Genomic DNA, 24,367 nt, shown 5'->3' on the forward strand with positions numbered 1-24,367 from the left:
TGGGAGTGTGTGATAGCAGAGGGTATCTCAATGTGACAGATTTTGTTCGCAGGTACACAGTTATTACAGCAGTGTGGCATGGGCAGGTGTTCTTTAGTTCTTCAGTCAGAATATGTAAGGCAAAGATAGTCTTTTCAAAGCACATTAAACCTGCAGAGCTCAGAACTGAGAGCTTTGGAGGCAAATGTTGATGAAATGCTGGCCCTGGTTCTTAAGTCTTTTGGGGGATGGATTATAAGTGATATCATTGGTCACTATTTCCAGGTACTGCAACATAACTAATGAGAAGATCCAATTAGAATAGTAAGATAGGACATATTTTTAAGCTCTTTTGGCAGTTCCTTCTTGCACCATTTAAGAAGGTAATTGATTAAGAGTGACTATGTTTAGGTCTCGAAATTTGTGAGATTTTAGTGTTCCATCTAAATCCAGGTGTTAATCTGACTGTGTCTTTTATGCAGCCACACTGTTGCTGTTCAATCAGCGTGTCCTCACTTTTAGGATGTCTGTAGGCAAAGTCCTGATTTACTCAGGTTTGCTCCTGGTGGTTCTGGATAACAGTCTGTTCAGCACAGGCTTTCTTGTTAGGTAAAAGACTGTAAAGGCCATATAATGAACTCTGCATTAGTTATGGCTCACTCACCTGGCATTTGGGCAGTACTGCTCATCCCTCCTGGAATATACCTGTGACTGCGAGCTGCTGAGCTGCCATCTGGAGCTGCATTCGTGTTTGCACTGAGCAATATGCTATTGCTGACACCACTTGCATCACTGCTGCTGCAAGGGTGGGTTGTGACTCTGGATTCATCTCAGACTCACTCAGCTGAGCTCAGGGAGTTAAGGGGAGATGTGTGTGTATGCAAGTGCATGCCGGCAGGCACTGAGTGATGCATTGGCTGGTTTAAATCTCATTCACCACTTTCTCTGTTGCCCCTCTTTGTTCCCAGAAGGTTTATGGGATTTTCTGGAGATTTTTAGTTTGGGGTTTTTCTAGGTAACACAGGTCTCATGCATATGGGACTCAAGACTCAGCACTGAAGAAGGTGATCTGGTAAAATAAATCTGGTTCCTTACCTTTGAGAAACAAAAAATATGTAGCCCAAATGTAAATTTCTTTGAGAGACAAACATTTTGATTTTCTTTTAAATTGTAAAAAGCTAATCTTGGATCTATGCATCTGTAGTAGTTAACTATTTTAAATAATGAAGGTTTGTCCAATGTACTTAAAATGTCAAATTTATCTAAGGAAGTTGGGAAGTTGAAAGAAATTTATAAATAACTTTGAGAACAACTGTGGTTTTTACAAATACATCATTTAATTAGTTGGCCTATAAAACTGTTGGTTAGACTTTATACAACATGAATATTAACAAAGCATCTTTTTATTTCACCTTAGATTACCATTGTATTTGGCACATTAAGGTTTAGGAAGTCCAACTGTTCAGTTGGTTTGCTGCTTTAAGAAACTTAGGATGTATTTTTGGAATTGAAATCTCTTCCTTTCTGGCTCACCATAAAGATATATGCGTAGATTTTGTGCATGAGCAACAGATAGGCTTTTAAAATTCAGTTCAAGTGCAAAGGAAAACTTGGTGTGACTAAGCAAAGTGATGATGTGATAAGTTTGCTTGTGGTTAACTGTCAGTCTAGTGGCTGTAAATTCATAGTACTTTTCATTTGGAATATTGTTAAAAAAATTCTAGGTTTCTTCATGCAAATAATGGGTTTTGTCTCTATAACTGCCTGAGCCTCTCTTCCTCTAAGTGAAGTGGGTGTCTCCTCATGGCCTCCCTTGGCCTGGGGAAAAGTGCAGCTGCTGAGTTACAGATGTGTGGCTTTGGGTGGCTTGGTGCTGCCATTTTGAGGAGACACAGAGCCTGCCTGCCTCTCCCTCCCTGGGAGCAGTAATTCAAGGATTTAATTTCCCTGGCCAGCAATTTTCATAAAAGTTGACAAAGGCAATAAGTTTTCTCCAGGTTTTATTGAAATTGGGAAGTAGTTTCGAATCATACTGTGGGAGGAGGGAGGGAATGTTACTAAAGCAGACTGAGGTGGGGGAAAACCAACTCTCCTTTTGCTTTGGCGTTGGAGACTTGAGGGTGCATTATGCGGCACTCTATCAGCCCTAATCCCAGTTACCTTTGGAGCAGTTGGTGTAAATCAGGCAAACAGATTTACATATAACTGAAATAAAAATGGAATACAGTCATCATTAAAGCAAATAACCTGCCCGATTAGTTGTGTTTTATCATGATTGCTAACTAAAACAAAAGACTTGTGGATAGAGAGGGCTTTATAAAGCCTTAAGCTAAATATTTTGTAGCTAATAATACACAGAATATATTATAATATACAGAACATATGCAGCTATCTCGTATTGGTCTATAAAAGCCATTCTGTTTTAGGGTGATGTGTCCTGTAGCAAACAATGATTTTTATAGTAGCTTTCACATGCATAATTATGTCTGGAAAATAATGTCAAGAAAAAGCTTCCAAAAATATCTGGACATGAACAGCAGGTGAAATGCAGATTAAAGTAGTAAAATACATATTAAAATCCTAAATGGATCATAATGCTGTCTTAGAAATTAAAATCTAAAGGGACTCTGAACTGCCTGAATGTTACATCTGATTTTAAAGGGTAGGTTTATAGCTGGCTCAGATTTCAAAGGTGAAGTTTTAATAAGTAAATCAACTTCCTTGTTCATGGCTGAAACCTTTCAAAAACTGTGTTTACTTGTTTGTTACAGTTCCCATTCAGAATAATGAAAGTGCCTAATCAGGCAATTTGCTCACCTAAGGTGAGCTAAATATTTAATAAGGGTAGCTTGCATATGTGTGTTATTGCACTGCACAACAAAACCACAGATTCAATATGCCTCTTATATTCCTTCCCCTGGCAGGGCTCAGCATGACTCTTAATGTCCTTTTATTTTCTTCTCTGGAAAGCTGCCTGCACTTGGCTTGTAATACCAAATTCTGTGAATTGTAATCCTTTCAAATACGAATGTGGGTATTAGATAATTTTAAAGAATGAGTACCATAACAGTAATCCATATGCAGGGAACATTTTATAGACAGAAATTTGCAGTACACAGAAGGTATTTTCAACTATTATTTTATTACTCCTTTATATGGAGCTGAGAGGAATAGAATATAAAAGGTAATAAGTACTCAACATCCTCCAGGTTAGGATCCAGAATGGATTAAAGTTAAACACTAGGATAGTGTTACTTGTATACTAATATTTGTGAAAGTTCTTAGTTATAAATAAGAATCATACCTTTAAGGAAATAATGTAACTTTTTCTGATGCCTCTCTTAAGTGGAATGGAAGTGATTGATAAACCTGACATTTAATCTTTGGCATGCTTCAGGGAGTTTCTGCCTTATGTTCAATAAAGTGGTGTTTCTTTAGTGAAGTCATATTTAAACTATGGTAAAATGCAGAGAAATGTATTGATACTTCATAAATGTGGCATAACTAAAGAGTGTTCACAGCTTATGGTTTTTTCCTCCTCCTCCCTGCTCTTTTTCTCGTTTAAACGAAAGACTGACTTTGGCTCAAATAGGCTTGGCCAGTTTCCTCTCCCACCACATTCCCCAGAAGGAAGCTAAATTAATTCTGTCCATAAGAAGATTAAAAGCTGATGGGGTAGGCAGATGTTTTATTTTCTCAGGGATGAAGGAAGTAGCATGAGCTTCTCTGGCAAGTCTGAAGATAATGGTGGTGGGAGGGAATGTTTTGCTTCTAGCTGAATTGCAGAAAGGCATTTATACCTTGCCGTTATACGTGTCATGTACTCTTTGACATTATCTTGATGGAAAAATAAAGATGTATTCTGGGTTTATGTATTAGTAGTTCATTTACTCCAACACTGATTTGTAGTGAATCTGTTATGCTTCAGGGTAAATTTAGGCGTTACTGTGAATTTTATTTGCATTTTACTTCTTTGTTTTTCACTGTAAAATGTTTAAAACTCAGGATTTTCCTACTTTATTTACATCTTTTTATTTACATCATTTTAGTTTAGTTAGCTTTCAGTTCTTTTGCTTAATATTCTAATATTTTTCTTTTCTGTTGATAAAACCCTACCTGCAGTCTGGCTTAATCCTTATGACCCAGCTGCTGTAGGAGAAAGTCATGGTGGATCCTGTGTGCTTTCTAGCAGAATTCACAGGTATTCCCTTCCTGGAATGAACTGATTCTTAACCCCTGAAGCCTCATCCCTCTGTGGTAGCCTCCAGCCTGGTGCTGACCTGGGAGCTATTTAATAATTTAAATTTACAAGTTGCCTGCTTTTTTCAGCATTGGATCCTCCTCGGTTCCAGGCTTGTTAAGGGATTTTGTGACAAATAAATAGGTTTCTGGAGGTACCTTTGTGCTCACACAAAAAGCAATCAAACAACAATAGCTGTGTAAAGCTTTGGCGTGAAAAATGCCCTGGTGTGTCTGAAACATGACCGTGGTTCTTCCTGGTAGCCTTGGTGTCTCTGTCAGTGCCCTTCAGGGACTTGAAGATCTTGTGGAACTTCCTCCCAGATTTCTCCTGTAGCTGCTGAGCTCCCCAAACCAGGATTTGTTTTAGTGGGTTAAAATCTTAATTTATATTTCAATTGTAATTAAACACATCAGGTCTTTCCAGGGTGCAGCTCTTGCCACCTGAGCATGGCTGGGAGTCATTAGGAAGTTAAGAGCCTTCAATAATTGTCTGTGTTTTCCTGTTAAAGCAAGTGCTTCATAGTTCTGCCATTCACAAGTAACCTTTTCTCCTTAATACAATGGATGATGCAATCTAAAATGGCAATATACAAGATTCCTTAAGGCTATATCTAGATTAAGGCACTCAAGCAAATTAATGCAAATTACCAAAGTGTACAACATCAACATTCATAAGTTATAATACATTAAATTGCCATTGGCTGGTGATGTCTTTAGGAATAAAATTAATTTAGTGAGCTGTACGTAGTTTAATTTCCTTGGTTTACAGTGAGTGAAGGCCAATTTACTCCTGCATTGGAAAACTCACATGGGAATGCAGTGCATTTAAATTAATGTGTTTTGACTTCCCACCTTTCCTTGAATCTTGATAAACCTTCAGATCATTGTTTGCCCATTGGGTTTGGGAGCAGCTTCCCCAGACTGCCACATGTGATTCCTGCTCCTCTGGTTTCTGAGGTCCCATTTCTTAGTGCTGTGTGGAGCTCCCATGGGATTGCAGATCTAGTCTGCACCAGAGCCACAAATAAAATTCAACTGCTCTTCACTGCAGGCAGTAATGGCTGGATTATACAGAACCACGATAGTATTTATTAACCAACCTGCACAGCCTGCATGTTTTCCACAGTGCCCAGTTCCAGATCATCTGGATCTCATGGACATCCAGCAGTAAATTCAGTTCCTTTAAAATTTTTCATAATGCTCTTGTTCTGTGTATATAGTGGAAAAAAAAAAAAAGTTAAAAATGGTAAAGGTATTTTTAACTTCTGGTTTTACTTTGGTTGGCAAGCACAAAGATAATTTGTTTAGCTTTCAGTTTTATGTTTGGGGTGTTTAAGTTGAGAAAGGAATAGGAAATTAAATTGCTGTGGATGTTTAATAGACTGTTTATTTTAGGGCATAGTCAGTGCTTTCACACTTTATTTCAATTGTCATTACACAAGAAAAAACACTCTTTTCCAGTACTTAAACTGATGAATTGAAGCCTACCACTTAAAATTTGCCCACTTATTTACTTATACAAGCTCCTTAGGGCAGAATATTTTCTCTTTTAAGTGCTTGTCCTGCCTGTGTATTTCCCCTGAAGTATGACTTTTGTGGTTTTTGCATCTTTTATCTCCCTGTTTAATAGAAAGAGATGTACTGTATAACACTTACTGAAGTGTCACAGCTTACAAACTTTGTAATTACTGTCCATTATTCTAAAGGATTTCTGCTGGGCTTTTAAAATATTTTTCATTTAATGCAGTTAGCAACAGCAGAGTAAATGTGCTGATAATTTCTGTTCCCATTCTGCATGTGTGGAGTCCTAGATTACAACATCCCTATAGCTGAATCTGTGTAGGTGAATTTCTGTCTTCTGCCCTTGTATTTTTCAGTTAAATAGGGAAACTTGGGTAATATGCCTGTGACTTGTTGGCTAAATTCTACCAACTGTTTAGGGAGGGAGTATGGGTAATAACAGGTCCTGGTCAACATTTATCTGTACTTACTGGTTTTTTTTGAAACAAGTAATTTTGATTTGGTCTAATATCATCTGATGCCGCTGTTAAGCAGAGAGTTGGTCTGTAATATATGACCAATTCTCTAAAGGACTAAAACTTGTTAGGAAGCTTTGAAAATGTTGCATAGAAAATTCAGAAACTGTAGTTTGGTATTTATTAGAAGCAGACAGGTTTGTGCCATCTCTGGGAGTCTTAGAAAAAGTGGTTTTAGGGAGTTAGTGTTCACTTGTTTAAAAGGACTAGTTAGAAATTTCTCTGAGAGCGAATGTTTAATGTGTTTTTGAGGTGTTTGGGTGAGGAAGGAGATTGTTATGGGGTTTGTTTAGAGAAATGCTTAGTTTTTCATATTGCATCTTGCAAAGACTCACTTTTAGGGGGTTACAGCATATCTCTGATAACTTGAGCAAACCTCTAGCTGTGAAGAAGTAGTTGTAAAAGGGAAGGAGGACAACAGGAAAAGAAAGCTTTGTTGACAGTTGGAAAAATAATTCCTTTTTTTTTTTTTTCTTCCCAAAATCCAGGGACAAACACATTCTTGTCTGTCTTGGCCACTGAAACAAATGAAATGCCAAATGTTTTAGTTGGCTGTGGTGGGAGGCAGCCTTTTTTTTTCTATGGCAACACATCTCATTGTCATCATTTTTCACTTCAAGTAACTGACAAAGCCAGTGTGAAATATGTTCAGCAAATATGTAAAGCTATTTTTGCCCAAGTCTTAAAGTGCCATCAAAAAAAATGGAAGTTGTCCAGCACCTTGGGTTACACAATATGCTGAGGATTGTGAAGGCCCTAATGAGCTTCAACAAGGCCAGTGCAAAAGGTGCTGCACTTGGGTTGGGGCAATCCCAGACTGGGGTGAGCACAGACTGGGAGAAGGACTGCAAGGAAGGACTTGGGGGTTCTGGTGGATGAAAAGCTGGACATGAGCCTCAGTGTGCACTCACAGCCCAGAAGGCCACCTGAATCCTGGGCTGCATCAAAAGGGGGGTGGCCAGAGGTCAAGGGAGGGGATTGTTCCCTCGTGAGACCCCAGCTGCAGTGCTGCATCCAGCTCTGGAATCCTCAGCACAAGACAGACTTGGGCCTGTTAGAGCAGGTCCAGAGGAGGCCACGAAGGTGCTCGGAGGGCTGGAGCTCCTCTGCTCCAAGGACAGGCTGAGAGAGCTGGGGCTGCTCATCCTGCAGAAGGGAGGGCTCTGGGGAGACCCCATTGCAGCCTTGCAGTGCTCAAAGAGGGCCTATAGAAAAGAGGGAGAATGGCTTTGGACAAGGACACATAGTGATAGGACAAGGGAGAACAGTTCAAACTAAGAGGGGAGATTTAGACTGAAATTAAATGTCAGGAAGAAATTCTTTCCTGCAAGGGTGGTGGGGCACTGGAACGGGTTGCTCAGAGAACCTGTGGAAGAAGTGTCCATCCTTTCAGAGTGAGAGCATTGTCCAACTGCAATTTATCTTAAATTTAAACTGGATCATAGTTGTATGTGCTGAAATGGCTGCACTTGGAACTGGTGCAGAAGAACTTTGCTATGTCCTAGCCAGGATATGTCAGCATGGACTGCTTGCTGCAATTCCACTGTTGTGAGAAAAAAGAAACAACACTTAACAGTCATCTGTTTTGTCAGGAACATCCTAGGATTTATCTGTTCAATGAGTAAATCAGGGTCTGATGAATTCAAGTACTATGTTCATGCTTCAGGTGCTAATACTCATAAGTCCAAGAGAATATTGTCATAAGAAATGGGGGAAAAGAACACTCTTTATTCCATGTAAAAGATTTTACAATGAAAAAAAAATTAATACAAGATTCATAGGTGTTTTTTTCTTACAGAATTGGAAGAGGTAAAACATTAATACTTGACTGGTCATAAGGAGTCTTACAGGCAAAACCAAAGTAGTGTTTCTTAAAACTCTCAATTTATGGAATGTCTAGAAGATTCTTCTTAAAAGTGTGTTCAAGGGTGTAAAGTTTTTTAATGAATAGGAGGATGGGATAATAATGAATGGGAAGAAATGTAATTGTGTACTTTATTCTAGTTTTTCCATTCTGCTCTGCTAGCATGAAATTTGGATGATAAATCATTCAAACTGCTTAACTTCTACTAATAGAAAACATGGAAATGGTGGAAGGGAAAACAAAATGAAAATGGTTGAGGGATCCAGGCAGTGCACTTCTTAATAACTAGGACAGCATTATATTTCATTCAGGCTTAGAGCCTCCAGATTATTGTCACAAGGCTGTCATTCCTTTATTAACATTAATGAAAGCTGGATCTCTGAAGTTGTTTGCAGCATCCATTTCTCAACTGAATTTTGGTTAGAAAGAAAATCATACCTTTGATGGATGTAGCAAACAAATTTGCCTGCTTTTTAAAAAGGGGATAGTTCACAGCTGGATAGTAGGAAGTAGTGACTACAGCTTTTAACTCTGAATAAATTTCAATTTATGTAAGTAAAAGACTTGTGATTATCTATCATTGTTGCCCTAATTATTTTTTTTGCCATTTTGAGAATTCAGGGAAAAGATTAGGTTGTTTAATTAATGCGGATAACTTCCAAAATTGTTAAACCATGTCAAATTTGATCAAATAATAGATGTAAACTGCTGCATCAGGTCTTAAAAATAATTTCAGATTTGGAAGACAGAATTTTGTCATGACATAAATAGAGGTCTTACTGAAAATACTTTTCTGTTCAAGATACATCTATATATGAACAACGTGATTTCTGTGGGTTTGTTGCATTTTGGCTGGGTTTTTTTTTTTCCCTTTGGTATGCCTCACTACGGGTACAGCATAAGCTTTGTAATTTGCTTTTTGGGCAATAGAGGTGCTAGTTGTTCCCTCAGGTATAGATGAGATATTTACCTTTATTTTAGAGTCTCAAGTAACCTTAAGACTACCTCTGAATTGTTGTGTCATTTCTTTACATTTTTGGGACATAAAATTGTTACCCTTTTCTGCACTAAAAACCAGTCAATAAAATACAATATTTTAAATTATTTAAAGATGATACAATGGGAAATTGATTCTCTTCATTCAGAAGGCTGGATAATTGAGCTGAATTTTTATGGCTGCAAAAATCGATGTCTAGGTGGACTTTGGAAGAATGCCTATAAAAAGACTGGCATTTGCATTAAGTAGCAGCATTAAATTTTTGACTGAGTCACAGATGGTGCTTTCCAGTGTTTCATTTTTTGTTTTATCATCTTGTATAAACCTATGTTAGGGCAAAACAGGTTTAAAATGTGACGTAAATTGATGCTTCTTTTGACAGTGATGACAGTGACACACAAATCCTGAATGAAACCTGCAAGATTGTAGGTTATTCTTATTCTCAAAATAGTTCTTAGGCCTCAGCTTGTTTAAATGCAGGGTATGCTAAATATTTAGGAAAGGCAGTGAGTAAGGTTTTAGTTTCCTTTGGTGTCTTGTCTGGTATTTTATTAACAAAGGATTTCTTGTGGCAGTTGGTTTTTCTCAATTTAAACTTTGAGCCTTACTGAGATGTGGGAACACTTGGCCTTTCCACAGGAAAAGATGTGGTGGGGTTGTGGTTTTTCAAGAGTGTGGAGGGATTTGGTGGTTTTAGGATGGCATGGACGTTTTTAATTTTTAATTTAATATAAAACTTTAAAAAGTGTTAACAGCAAAAGAACTGGGAATACTTTACCTTCTGAAGACTTTCTTGTGTTGAAAAGATTCCTCACTTAGATCCTTGCAAGCATGACTGTTTCCTCTGAAATCTGAATTTTTGTCACCTTGGGAAATTTTTAAAGATTTCACACTGTTTTCAGTATCTTAATCTTTTTTAGTTGAATATGTTGCAAGACATTATCAAAGCTGGTATCCTTGAAATGTTAAGATGACAAACGTGTTTCACACACTTCACTTTTTAATGAGGTAAAGAAAAAGAGACTTCTCCATTATGCCCACACTGAGCATCTGGGAGATCAGAGCGAGTGGTTCCCAGAATATTCATATTAAACAGCTGAAAAATGCCACTTAATATTAGCTAAAGCTAAATGGGCTAATAGGAGGCGGAGGCATTGCTGTGATGCCCTTGTTCTCAGAGCACACAGTGTATTCCTCAGTGCACTTTGGCCTCTACTGAGGTAGAGCAGCTTGCAGTGTTTTGTAATTGAAAAAAGTGTATATTGGTTACAAACTGAAAAAGATTGTATAAAAACGCCTGTTTCTTCCTCATTGTCTTTTCTTGAGCAAATGACATCTTGAAGGTCAGCCACAATTCAATCCACCCTTCAGAAGGTGGGTTTTTTTCCTCCAGCCTTCCCAGGCGAATGAAAACCCTTTGAGAAAAATCCCATCAAAGACTTCAGCAGTCTTGACTTCTCCACTCTGCACACCGACTGTGCGCAACTTCAGCATTCGAATGGAAACCTTTGAGAGTGCATAAAGCTTTAAGCCATGAGTACTCCCTGAGCTGAAGGGACTTCTTTTTTTTCCCTTTTTTTTTTTTCTTTTTTGAGTGGTAATTCAAGGTTACTGTCTCGGTCAGAACCTGTTGACCAAAAGCAGTCTTGAGAAAAGTGTAGGGAACGGTTCGTACCCTGTGGTTATAGAGCAGTTAGCTCATGAACCAAAATGCATCATTACTATCATTCAGTTAGTGTTATCAGGAAAGCTGTCAGATTTAAATGCTTAAGAGAGCTCTTGTAACTGTTACCATGGCAATATCAGAACAGCAATGTGGTAGTTTTCATCCATATCCCATGTTCAGCTAAACTCCTTTGCAGTCTTTTAGCTGTGAAAGGAAGGTACCATATTGTACCAGGCTCTGTTTCTTTTGAGCTAACCTGGAACAAATGAAGGCTGAAATTAACTCTTTGTGTGAAGATTAAATACAAATCCTAGGCAAAAGTGATCTAATTTGCTTTGCTCTTGGTTTGCCAGGGTACTATGTGTAAAGTATTCTCTGTGGAGTTACTGATCTGCTGTTTATGCCATCATGTCATGACTTGGAATTTGGTTCAGGTCTTAATAAAACACATGCACTAAAATTTTGTTAGAAGAATGGATTTACCTCATAGGTTCCTATGTTCAAGTGCAGAAGTGTAAACACTTATGACTGGAATTCCAGATCCTGCTTTCTAATTTGGCCTCACTTTTGTAATGTTTTTCCTTGCCACTGAGCCTGCCCTGTATTTCCAACCTGTGTGGTGTTGATCAGCTGCTGCATTTTTAGTTTCGCTCTTCTGTTTTCTGACATTCAAGCTCCTTTTTCACTGATTTGCTGAAAGAAGTTGTTTTCCAGAGCCCTCCCCCAGCCTCCTGCCCCGGAAAGCCTTTGATTCACTCTTGGTACAAAGCAGAGCCCACGTTCTGTCCTTGCTGACCTACATTTGCACAGTGCAGCATTTCAGAGCTGGCCATGCAGCTTCCCTGCCTCCCTCCTTCCCCTGGGTGCCCACGGAGTGCCTGGGCTTGGGAAGCAGTGCTGGAGATGGGATCTGTGGAAATAACAGCCAGTGCCATGTTCAGTGATGTGTTCTGCAAGGGGGATGAGACTGTGCCCCGAATCACATCCTGCTTTGGAAGGACAATCTGACATGGAAAGGACAATACTGCTCTTCATTGAGACGTGTGGTTCTCACAGTGTGACTGAGTGATTGTCCAATATTTATTTATTTGTGCTATTTGACAGCATAAGAGGGACTGAGAAATGGCATTTAAAATTGGGAAAATATGGCAACAAGTGATGTTTCTGCAAATCAGTTACAAGCCTGTTCTTCCCAAAAGCACAAATGGAAGAAGTAGTAGCTTCTATATTAGCATCTTCCCTTTCCCTTTCATCTCCTCCTAGGACGTTTCCATGCATTGCAATGAGCATTCATTCAAGAGAAAAGATTTTCTTGCCCTCTGGGATTATGTAGGTATTTTAGATTGAAGTGTGATTGGGGACTGCGTTAACATATCAGGAAAATTAGTGGGAAGGGGGAGGCAGTCTAAAGTAATGGCCTCTAGGTGCTTCCCTCCCCTCCAGTGCCTGATTCAGCCGGGGCTTGGAGACAGTTGATGCATGTCTTAACATGTTGATATATTCTGAAAATACTTTGTAAATGAGGACTGACACGTTTTGTATTACTGCACTGCAAAGAAAAGCAGATTCTAAATTGCTGTTCTAGTAAGGTTAACCTGAAAGGCAGTCTGTCTCATCTCTTCTAGATCACTGCCATCCCATAATTTGAGTTTATAAATTTAAGTGAAGATCTTAGTGGGCACTGAATTTTCTCTCAGAACAAGCCACTGAGGCTTGGAAGTACCTTGACATGTAATTTTTTAAATTTAGAACAGACTGTGAACTTTACCCATGAAAGATCTCTCAGTGACAGGGGATGGGATCAGTTCTACTACAGCAAAAGCTGTAGTCGTGCATTTTCCATTCTTAATTCTATTGGTGTGGGATGTGCAAATAACTCATACCACTGATGTAACTGGAGACATGAAAGGAACAGTTCTGTTGTTGAATAACAACTTTTTTTTGGTGGGACTTAATTTTGGTCCTATAGTATCAATGTGTAAATCTTTATAATAGTTGAAAGTTAAATAAATACGGGGAGATGATGGTATTCCAATTTCTGATTTTTGTTACCAGGCCAGCTTTTCTGAGAATTTTCTTTGCCATAATGAGGGTACTGATGATGTCACAATTTTTTTCTCCCATCATAAGTTTTGAGCCATTATGATTTTTTATATTTGTTTTCAACCTGAAGCAGACATACAGAGAAGTAAAAACATTTAAAGCAAATATTATACAAACTCTTGTACTTCTATATTCAATGAATAGTTTTATCTTTTATCCCCTTTTTTTAATGCATTGCAGACAAATTAGAGTTTTAGCTATAAGTTTGTATCTTATTGCTAATCAAAAATGCATTTTTTTCTTGCTGTATGGGGAAAGGAAGTGAGAGAACTTGTCCAAGCTTTTAATGATATAAATAATTATTGCACTATTGTTAACATGAACTGTTTTTATATTCTAGTAGAGTGAGCAAATAGCTTAAACACAAGCTAGAAAACAGTAAAACATTCAGAGAAAGGAATGTAGAGCTTTCATTCTATAATTGCATATTTCATCACACAAAATGATTCCCTTTTGTTACTGAAAGCTTTGCAACAAACTGTGCAAGAAAACAGTACTTGGATGCAAATGTTTTTAGTCGCCTTTGACCATCTTGATAAGAATGCAAATATGTTTATAGGGTAGTTTCAACTTATACCCAAACACTAATGCAAATTAAAAATCATGTCGGGCCCTTCAAAGGGCATTCAGAATGGCTTTTTATTTAGCATCTGATGCTCCTCACTAGTCCTGTAAGTAGCAGGAGGTTTGGTATGCTGAACTCGTGGGCATCATGCCGTGGTTCTGCCAAGCTCGGGCAGATCGGCATCATGCAGGAGCTCCAAAGCCCAGCACCCGAGAGGTGGTTTGGCTGCCAAACTTGATGGTTCCAGTGCCAAACTATTTAAGGTTTAGTATTAACCTCTTGGACTACACTCAGGAGCCAGGAACAGCATTCAGGACTAGCCAGAGTTGGTAAAATCGAGTACATCGCAGTGGAGCTGGAAAGCGCCAAGGGCCAGGACCAGCACTGAAGTCCTCTCCAGGAGGTTGGACTGCGTCCTTGGCCAGCACTGCCTGGGGAGAGGCCACTTATGGCATTGGACATCTTCCAAAATTCAGTCCCCTGCAGCAGTAGCTGGCTTCCCACACTTGCTCTGGGGGTCTAGAGCTGGCACTGTGGTGGAGAGCCTGCCTGCAGTGACCTTCAGCCAGGTGCCTGTCAGCTGCGGCCTGCAGCAGCTGGGAGCAAGCAGCACATTGAGTGGGGAAAACTGCAGCAGGTGCTCAAAGCACACTCCCAAGCATCTGTCCAGAGCAGCTCTCTCGCATGAATGCCAATAGGCATCACGTAAACCAAGTGTATGAACTTGCAATTTAGTTGGAGAAATCTCTGCAGAAGAGTTACTACTTTTACAGGTATTTGCTTTCCCCAAATCCAGACATTATATGATTTGAGGGGTGTTGGAAATGTAGAAATGTACAATTAGCACACCTGAAACACAGCAGAGGAAAAAATATAGTGGAGGATCACCAAAAAAATGGTGTTGAGCAAATTCCCATGCCCACCTTCCATAAGAGCTGCTGGAATTGCTTCAGAGGTGCACCCAGTGCCTTGCACTCTGTTCACGTGTGAGAGTTCCTGCAGACAGACAGCCCAAGAGCTGCTGAGAGTGCTCAGTAATATGATTTGTCTTCTTATTATAGAGGAGAAAACCCTGCTGTGATCTCTGTACTGTGCATGAAAACCAGGCTTTAAGGACTAGGGAACACTACAAAAACCAAGTAATGCTAAAGCTAGAAATTTCTTTCTTCCTGAGCAGCTTTCCCAGAAAAAGTGAAATCTTAAGACCATAAATATAATCAATTTTATTAAACAATAAAAGTACATCAAAGATTTGTATTTTATCCAATTAAAAAGTCCCAGTCAAACAGAAAACTAATTGTAGTTCGATCATTTGCTGCTAAATCAGAGGTGGGTATTGCTTACCCTGGCACTGTGACAAGCAGTAAAACCTGAATTTGATACAACTCTGCTGTAACAGCTGGAAAATAAGCTTTAAAAGTTCTGTTTGTTAGAAAACTGGAAATCTGTAAATAGATTAAACCCACTTCTCCAATTTATTTTCAGTGGTACGTGTTATGACTTTAAATTGCTTAGATTTTGTTCCTGCCCATATTGCTGGCCGGAACTCTTAATCGTATTGTGACCTAGTCTTCCCCACCTATAAACTCAGGTGTGGGGCTCCATTTTCTCCAGCACATGTTTTCACTTGACTGATCCTTGGTTTTGTCAGACGGGAAAGAGCAAAATCAACACATTTGAATAGTTTTCTCTCACTTTGCACAAAATGAAACTTTGTCAAGAACGGTGCAAGACTGGAACTTAGGTTTTACATTTCTCATCAGCCTTTGAGTTACCTTGAAGTTATGTAGGGAAATTAACAGCAGATCCAATGAATTTGCATGAAGGTGCCAAGGGGAATGAATGTTACTTGGCACCAGATCTTAGGAGCTTGCCCTGTGACTTCTAGAGAATGAAGTAGCTTTCGGTCAGCTCTTTGTGGACATCTAGTTGCATCCAGAACACCACTTGCATTTCTGAAGGTGATGTACAAAGCAAGTCTTTGCAACTTTGATTTCATTTATCTCTCCTTCCAAACCAAATAAGCAAACTTCCCAAAACTGGACCTACTTCAAGGGACTACTTTCTTAGTACTTTAGAATTTACTGGTAGTGTCTTACTAAATTGTGACATTGCTAAATGTGTTGTACATTAAAGAAGTGTATAATAATTGTCATGTGGCAATTGAAGGTAAAACTGATCTGCCCTTTGTGCATTTCCTTAGTTTTTAATTTTTCATTTTATAGCGTTTCTAGATAACAAGAAATCATTACATGGAAGAGAACTAGAGCTATGAATGCATTTCTTAAAATAAAATTTTAGTGTGGAAAATATGCTCAATTATATTTTATTGGCACATAAATCAGCAATTGTACCACCAAAGTGTGCATGCTTATTATTGCACATTAACACAGAAATCCTTATATACCATCTTTTTTTTTTTTTTTTTTTTTAATCTCAAATTCGCTGGGAAAACCTTTTGGTTATAATTCCATAATATTCAAGAGCTATACTTTTTATTCAACTTAAAAAAATAATTTCCCGCCTGCTGGGCTGTGTGCGGGCTGTGCCCGGGGCTGCTCCGCGGTCACTGTCCATGCGTTCAGCGCTGTTATTTACAGGTGGCAGCAGGGCCGGGCGGCGGTGCCGGCCCTCAGTGCAGTCTGCGGTGGCGGTACCTGCCGGCCTTGTCCTTGGCCGCGTTGGCGCAGGCGCTGTGCTTGTTCTGCTGCAAGTGGTTCCAGTATTTGATCAGTTCGCTAGGTTGGAACTGATGGGAGGTAATTAGGTGGCTGTATTTACAGCTGGAGTAAGAAACTCGCCAGTGATTGAAGACAAACTCGTTGGGTGGGGGCATGGGGTCAATCCGCAGCTTGGCGAGACAGATCCCCACGTACACATCCTCTAAATGTAAACGTCTGATGCTTAAAGAGACCTTAAAGATTTTTTCTGCTAAGTCTCCAGAAAAAACGTAACCAGTTCCAGAGCAGAATACAGGATAACGTTCACTTGGATACAAATCAGGTGGCATATACCACTTGCTATCCTTGTTCCTATTAGGTGCATAACCTCTCATTAAATAACCTGTAAAATACTTGTGCCTCGGAGGAAGTTCTGGTTTCAGAAGCTTGTGTATTAAATATTCAGTATTGACAAACATATCACTATCAGTTTTCATAACATATGGAACATGTGGACAGTAGGTTGCAACCCAGTTCATTCCCATCAGAGTTTTAATAGTTAAATTATAGTAGGTGTCTAAGTATTCTTGTTGAATGATGTCATGGTACTGTCTGCTTTCCTCAAGGATGGTTCGCTGGAGGTGTCCATTTACCTTGGTGCTTAAGCCCAACAAAAAAATCCGCACAATTTGGATGCCAGGTGTCATGCTCTCGTTGCCCCAGGTCTGTCGGATTGCTTGTCTGGCCTCCACCTGGCCTGGCTCTGCAGCTATAAGCAGTATTAGGAAAGGGGTCTTCTCCTGGCACTTGTCAGGTTCATTGATGATGTATTTGAAATGATAGGAAGTTGGATGCCCAGTGCCTTTCTCGTTGTAAATACTTCCATTGGCACTGAGGGTGTTTTCCAAACCAGTTACTCCCTGTGGGGACAGATCCGTGTTGTTGGGGTTGGTGACTGTCTGAGGCCTGAGTGTCTGAGGCACAGCATCTCTCCACATGTTCCTTAGAGAGCTGTGGTTGGTCTCACTTTTTGTAGATCTAAATCCTCGTATGGTGTAAGCCATGGGGTTTTCTCTGAATCCAGCCTTGCCTGGCAGCCAGTCGTGATGGTTAAAGAACAGAAACATGGCAAAAAGAAACACCAGAGAGACCAGGCCAATGAGATGGGTGCGAAACAGAGACCTTTTGGTATTCCAGGTCATCTTTGCCAAGCAGCAGTGTCGTCTTCTCCACTGAAGCATGTTTGTAAGGATCCAGTGATGGGATATGAGACAATGCTCAAGCACAAGGCTTTTCCAATTGGTTTAGAATCCACTGCTATTCTTTGGTATTCATTTTCCTTTGTTCATGTTGAGCAGTTGTCTGCAAATGGCTCACTCTGCAAAGAGTAAAAAAAAAAATCAGAAATCTTTCATTTTACACACGCATAACATAAAAGGTTACAAATAGAAGCTAGATATAAACATAAAATTCAGTTAAATTTACTTTTTTTAAAAAACAGCCCATGTCAATGGAAATAAGATTTGATTTAACTTGATTTGTTAGATTTTAAAAATGCTTTTCTTCATGGTAAAAGTTTTGACAAACATCCTGGGTACCAAAGAAAAAGGAGAAAAAAAAAATGGATCAGCAGGAAAAAGTGTGAAGCAGACGTAAATAGCTTCATATCCATGGCTCTGAAATCCTTGTAGAGGGTTTGAGAATGACTGAATGAAAAAGCCTTGCTGGCAGATGGAAGGTTTATTGGCATTAATTAAAATTGATTTGACATGCAGAGGCTAGGATGGCTCACAGTTTAAAGCCCTTTTTGCAAATGGCCATGCCTGGTGGGGGGACAGACGGCACAGGGTTGGTGATGGCAGAGCTGTGTTAGTCACAGGACACTGCCTGGTGCGTCTCCACCGGCCCCCACTGTGCAGGGAAAGTCAATGAGAAGATGCACCTGTCAAAATTAATTTTCAGGGTCCAGTAAGCTCACTGCACAGCCCTTAGATGCTAGTGCAGGATAACGTTCCCAGTCACCTTTCAGGCACCTTTCACCTTGTTCTCTGCATTGGAGGAAAACATTGAGTGGAACACTGGGCTGTGGTGCCAGGCTCAGAAGCAGCTGGATTAAAATTAAGCTCTTGATTTTTAGTATGCAGAGATCTTGGGTAGTGATCATGATACCTGGGAATAAAATTGCTCAGGACTAAGTTTCTGGCCAGCTATCTGATGATCATGATTCTGGTTTGGGGTTTTTTTTCTTCTATAAAAGTGTGTGTAACTACTGTCCTTCTTACAGCAGTCAGAAATTTCAAGTATTCCGACCAGCAGCTGTAGCTGTAGGAAAAAGTGCCAAAGTAGTCTGTGCTTCATTTTTTCTTAAATTTTTGTTCATATTCAGGAGCAGAGTCAATATGGCAGCTTCATGATGCTGCATATTAAAAGCTGATCACATCATCTCGTAAATGAACCTTTCACTGCACAGTAGCAATTCGTTTGCAATTTTCAATTTGCTCTAATTTATTCCTGGGCCCTAGGGTTTTGTATAGGAAAAAGGATGACAGATGAACAAGAGTCCATAGAAAATGCTGTTTCCAATAGAAATATGTAATTTATTAATTGCTTTGCTATCTTCTTAAACAAATATTTGCATTAATTTGTGCATTTAAAAACTAAGTGATACGTTTCATGGGAAATTACAGGGTTTAACGTTGTAAGGAAGTACTTTGAGATGTCAATCGAATAATAGAATATTAAGTTGTATGTGTCTGATACAACATCCAGGCTGCCCTATTCACGAAAGGGAATATTTGCATTTCGGAAGGGTGGGGAGAGGGGTATAACTGCTGTTTATTTTACTTACTTACCTTTGCAACACCCGCCGGAGCGAGCGGGAGATGCCTCGCGCCCGGGCCGCCGCCTCAGCGACCCCCGCCAGGGGGCGACGCTGCGCGGCGATTGTGACGCGAGAAGGGCGCGCGCGCCGCGGTCCTTCGGGAACACGCGAGCGGGGCCCGGGAACACCCGAGCGCGGCCCGGGAACACCCGAGCGCGGCCCGGGAACACCCGAACGGCGCCTCTTGTGCGGCCCATTGCACTTCAGGTGCTTTCATGCGTTTGGTTTTAAAGCTTGCTGAAAGTATCTCTGATTTTGTTATTTAACTGTTCGGGGCTGATGCCACTTCCCGGACGCTCAGCTGCCTCTCTAAAAATCATAAACGCGTGTGTCTGAACTGTAGTTCAGGAATTAACCTGACACTCCACACACAATTAACTCACACTCCACTTAAAGCGCTGCTTTAACTCGAGTATTGTCCACATGTAAAAGAAGATACGCCCCAAATGTGCAAGGCTCGTGTTTATCTGGCCACTCGCACCTGCTTTTGCCTGCTGGAAAAACCGAAGCCTCCCTCAAAACTCGTAATTCTTAGTTTGTTTGCAGTGTGCAGTGAGCTGTAAGTGAACACGCAGCTATTCGGGAATATCTGTGCATAAGCAAACATAAACGTCACTTCAAAGGATAGCCCAGATGTCGGGGAAGTTAATTGTTTGATGGCAAATTGGAGGGCAGCAGTGGAAATGTTTGATTAATTATCGTTCCATTGCATGCGTCCACAATTTAGGAAGAAAATCAAAGCCAGAATTTCATGAATGTGGAGTAGCAGCTAGAACTCAGAACAATATTGTCACACTGAATGGTTCCACTTATAAAACTACAGTCATTAGATGGAAATACTTCAGCAAAAGTGCCCTGCACTACTAATCTCTGTGTAATTTTTAAGTGAGGTAGTGTTTTGTTGAGCAGCTACTTCGATAAGGCAATAGGCAAAAATGAGAATCTTAAGTTACATAAATATTTCTGAAAACTGAAAGCTGTTTGCAGGTGCTGTGTTTCCCTGATGCACTGAGGAAGTGTCCCAGCAAAGGCAGCTACAATGGCCGAAGCCTTTTTTTATTAGGCTGTATGCTCACATAGTGCACACGAAATAAGTTTTACAGGGAGGGGCAGAACTAGAATGAGAAGACATTTTAAGAGAGTCATATTTCCTTGATTTTTCAGCGTAGGAGTGTCTTAGAAAATCTGTCTCTGTTTGCCCTTTAGAAAGGCATTTTATGAATAGGGGAAGCACCCACACCTATTTTTCAGCTTCATAAAGCTATTGACTGAAAAACCCCGAATAACTTGGGCTCATTTTCTTTGCAGTTTGTGTGTAAAACATTTCAAAATACACAGTGGGGTATTTAGCACTGAAAATACAGCAACAACAATTGCACCTTAAAAAAAAAACAGTACATGCTAGGGTGCTTTGTTTAAACAGGATGTAAAAAACTGTCAATAGATATTAAGCCCACCATCGAATAGTATAATAAAAGTATTATTTTGTCTCACTTAAATAGGGTTAGAGCATTACTTTTTTTGTCCAAATACTTAAAATTCCATTTCACAGAATTTTATGAACAGGCACCAACTACTGACAGTAGATAAGAGAACCTAAGTACAGTAGAGGGTCTCTAGAACACTCACCTTGTCCTCTGAGAGTGTGTTGTTGCATGTAACTGCATTTTGGAGACATTATTTCTGATAATGCTCCTTCATTTTTGGCACTTGATAGTGCAGTCACTGATGCATTATCAAATGCCAAATACATAAACTGTGAATGCCTCTTGAATTTTTATTTGTGGTCTGTGCTCTGCTGGTGTTTTGGTTCCTGGTACTTGTAGTTCTGCTCTATAATTACAGCTTTGCAAATTGAAGCATTCGACTTCCTATTCACACGTCTTGGATTTTCATATTTTGATTAGCTGTGTGGGCAAACTCTTAAATTAGAGGGAAGAGTTCAAAAGGCAGCCTGAGTCTGTATTCTGATGAACAGCCAGTTGCATATTGGGCTTCATTTAATGTGCCTGACTTCCCTTACAAACTCCATTAATCTTTGCACAAAACAGTATTTGGGATAAGGTTTGATGTGCAGGTTTTTAAATGTCTGATACTAGTGTCTTACATTAGCCAGGTGTGCTTCTCCTGGAGTGTTGCCTGAAGGTACATTTTGTTGTTGTTGTTTTAAAAGTTCTGTAAAGTGACTTTATATTCTAAATGTCTCAAAACTGATTTGAATCCGGTGTCTCTTGTATGCTGTGTCCCTTGGTTTGTGAACTCTTTCCAGCTGCAGTTGTTTTATTTCATGTTGGCATTGCCTTGGGCAAAGAAAGCACATTTATATTGACATTTAATGATTTATTATAGCTAATTGGTAGATTCTGCAGATAAGCACTTTCTTTCTGTAGTGTATTGACTTGCTATAGATTTAGGTCTTAAATTTGTATTGCAATCATTCATCTTTTTGTTTGCCATTAGTGACGAAGTATTTAAATTTCAACAATAAATAGGAATGAATGGCAATTAGATGGAATGTTATTTTACAATCCAAGTTAAACAGTCAGTGTTTTCATGTTAAACAGAAATTGCAGAGATGGCAGGAGATAAGTTACGTGCTTACCATTTTGAGTGTGTAGTGTTTGAAGGTTTTCTTCTGGGATGTCAAGGAGCCTGATGTTACTTGTAAATCGTGGTGCCTGATTGCACTGCTGATGGTTTAAATCATGCCCAGTCTTTTGCCTGCTCCCAGTTTATGCTTGGCCGGTAGTGCCCTGGTGACATTTTGCTTGTGTTTGGCGGGCAGAAAAGCAGGTGTAAAAAGGGCTGAGGGGACTTTTAGGGTAATGTCTTTTGACTGCGTGGTCTGTTTTATTGGTTCAGTGCTCTCGGTATGTCACATTATGGCCATATTACCATGCTTTAAGATTACTTCAGATAAGGATTAATTCTGACCTAGTTTGAGAGGATTTCTGACTGTTTTTTCTGTATTGGAGGGCTTTGAGTTTTTAATTTCTCAGTTAAAAGCAATCATTGCAGGAGCTCCATTATCCCTTTAATCCTTCCTCTCCAGCCACACCAGCCTTGGCAGACTGTGAGCAGTGCATTTATTCAGTGTAAGGGAGTGACATTGTGCTGGGGGAGAGCAAAACCTGCTAGAATTCTTTCTCCCTGCTCAGAGACAGTGTTATCTCAGGGCGCCGCAAATTAGGAACGATCATTATCTGTAATGGCTGAAAAGGTAACAGACAAGCGAATGAATATCACACACAAGGGTTTGACATACCTTCCTTGGTCAGGCCATTTATGGTGCAGGATTATACCCACAGAAAATAGTTTGGGCACGCCATCACTTCAGCAAAAAAGATGCTCTCGACCATGCGCACATCCCCCACCAGCCCTGCTTCGTGCGACCGCTCTGCTCGGGATCCACTCTGTCCATCTGCCTGCCCGTTGCCGTGTTACCTTCCTTGCGTGGAAGTGGCGTCCTTGTCTCGGGGCTTTTTGTTCATGCTGCAGACAAAGGCACAGGAGTTGTGGCTGCTGCTGGCGCGGGGCTGGCTGGTGCTCACAGCCGCTGCATTGGGGCTCTCACATCTGGTGTCTCCCGGCTCGGACAATGCAGGGCTGTGTTCTGCTCTCCTCAGGATCCATATTTCTGGTGGAAATGTTAGCAGGGAGTGCTAGCGCGTAGTGCCTCAGTTGTCTTCAATAATAGGATCTCCCTCTGTTCCTTCCTTCATTGTTGCTAGGCAGTAGTAGAAATGGTTTGGAGCTGTTTTAACCCGGAATTGTGGTGTATAAAATCCATCCCGTAGTTCTTCAGCTGCTGCACAGGCAGGCAGCAGTTTAAATGTGGGCTTTGACAGATGCTGTCTTCTGACAGAGCAGAATTTAACGTCACTGCTTGGCTGAATCCCACGTGATTGTTAGCATTCATTTTGACTAAATCCAAAGGCAGACAGGAGGCTGTACAGGCTCTTGCTCTTATTTGATAAATGATACATACTCAGTTCATGCACAGTGGTAGGTGATAGTATAAAAATTGTATGATCATTAAGTGAAAAATTGAGGGTTTTTACAGATTGTTTTCACTTTTCCTTGACACTGTAACTTAGGCTTTTCTAGGAGATTTTTAATGCTAGACGTTCTATTCCCATACTCCAAAAGCTGTTCTGCTGTGCAAGGGAATTATAAGCATTTAAATGCCGAAGCTTGATTTAACCCATTTGGCTCTCTTGGAGTACAAATGGTTTGTGCCTTCATGCCAAAGAAAAGATAAAAATGTCTTTCTTTGCTCATATTTCCTTTACACATGCTTACTGTTTAAAAGCTGCTTTTTGTTATCTGAGGTTATTCAATTAGGCTGAACACCACTGATGTATAAGCACATGCTGTTAAGCTGCCTCTCTGCTGTTAATGGCTTTCTGCTATGGTACAGCCTGAAGTCTGGGGTTGCAGAGTCAGGGGCACTTCATTTCAATTATTGATGAACCTAAAATGTCCTTTGTCTGTTACAGACATACCTATATCACAGAATTTGTCTTTTTGGTCCTAAGGAAACTTCTGTTCCTTTCCTTTCTCTCCTTTCAATGACTGACCCTTCTATGCTGAAGCATCTTATTCTATTTACTACATAAATAAAATACTACAATAGATAGCTGGGAAAATAGAGAGCTAGCAGCTTACTTACCCAGGTATTTATTAGTCACTGTGTTTGCCCACTCTGTTTTGAGAAGGTAATGACTAGCTCTTCAGGCTTTCTTTCCAGCCAAAGGGTAAAGAAACTGTAATTTATCTGGTGTGTCTGATCTGTAGGATTGGGGGTAGGCATGTCCCTTACTGGGAAATAAGGCTTCCCCAGGCAGTCAGTGTGTTTTATTATTTTAGATGCGTATGATGCTAATTTACTAGAAACGTAATCAGATTTAGATCCTCCTAACTAAATCATCTATGTACACTAACTTTCTCTATTAATTTAGTCTTATTTGTAATGCATGCAATTCCTAACCTAATAATGATTTCCACAAATCCTTTGATCCTATCTGAGGACATTTTAGGGTCATGAGCATATTTCCTAAATAGTAATTATAAATATAAAGTGCATATCAGTAAAGAGTTTGTATCTCCTCCAGTCTAAAGAAATCAGTGTTTAAAAAATGGAGGGGAGGGGTCAGTGTGGAGGTGGAGCATGAGAAGAGGGCCTGTGTCCAGCACCGCTTACTGATCTGGGACTTCTATGAATAATTGAGAATCAGTGCACTGAGAGGTTCAATATGTGCCCAGACTACTCAATTTCCCACTTAAACACACAAAGCTTTCTTATGGCTGCCCGGTATAATACTCAGAATTTTGGGTAGTCTGTTGCTGATGCACACAAAATATGCGAGAGTGT

General features: G+C 40.0%; 2 protein-coding genes across 2 annotated transcripts in view; one reads left to right on the forward strand and one right to left on the reverse strand.

Annotated features, from left to right (window-relative positions):
• The window catches only part of CDC73 (cell division cycle 73), a 101,765-nt gene that overhangs the window by 39,636 nt on the left and 37,762 nt on the right, over positions 1–24,367 (forward strand). The window lies entirely within an intron of this gene.
• Positions 14,652–22,856, reverse strand: B3GALT2 (beta-1,3-galactosyltransferase 2). The gene is made up of 2 exons (XM_032118151.1): positions 22,259–22,856; positions 14,652–17,490 (listed from the first exon to the last, which is right to left on the reverse strand). The coding sequence occupies exon 2, from the start codon at positions 17,351–17,353 to the stop codon at positions 16,085–16,087; it is 1,269 nt and encodes a 422-aa protein (XP_031974042.1). The 5' UTR covers positions 17,354–17,490; positions 22,259–22,856; the 3' UTR covers positions 14,652–16,084.

This window comes from Corvus moneduloides, chromosome 9 (genome assembly GCF_009650955.1).
Source record: "Corvus moneduloides isolate bCorMon1 chromosome 9, bCorMon1.pri, whole genome shotgun sequence".
NCBI lineage: Eukaryota > Metazoa > Chordata > Aves > Passeriformes > Corvidae > Corvus > Corvus moneduloides.

What these genes read in the sequence shown, in the direction of transcription:
- B3GALT2 (XM_032118151.1), bottom strand. Translation starts at nt 17,353, where the DNA reads ATGCTTCAGTGGAGAAGACGACACTGCTGCTTGGCAAAGATGACCTGG.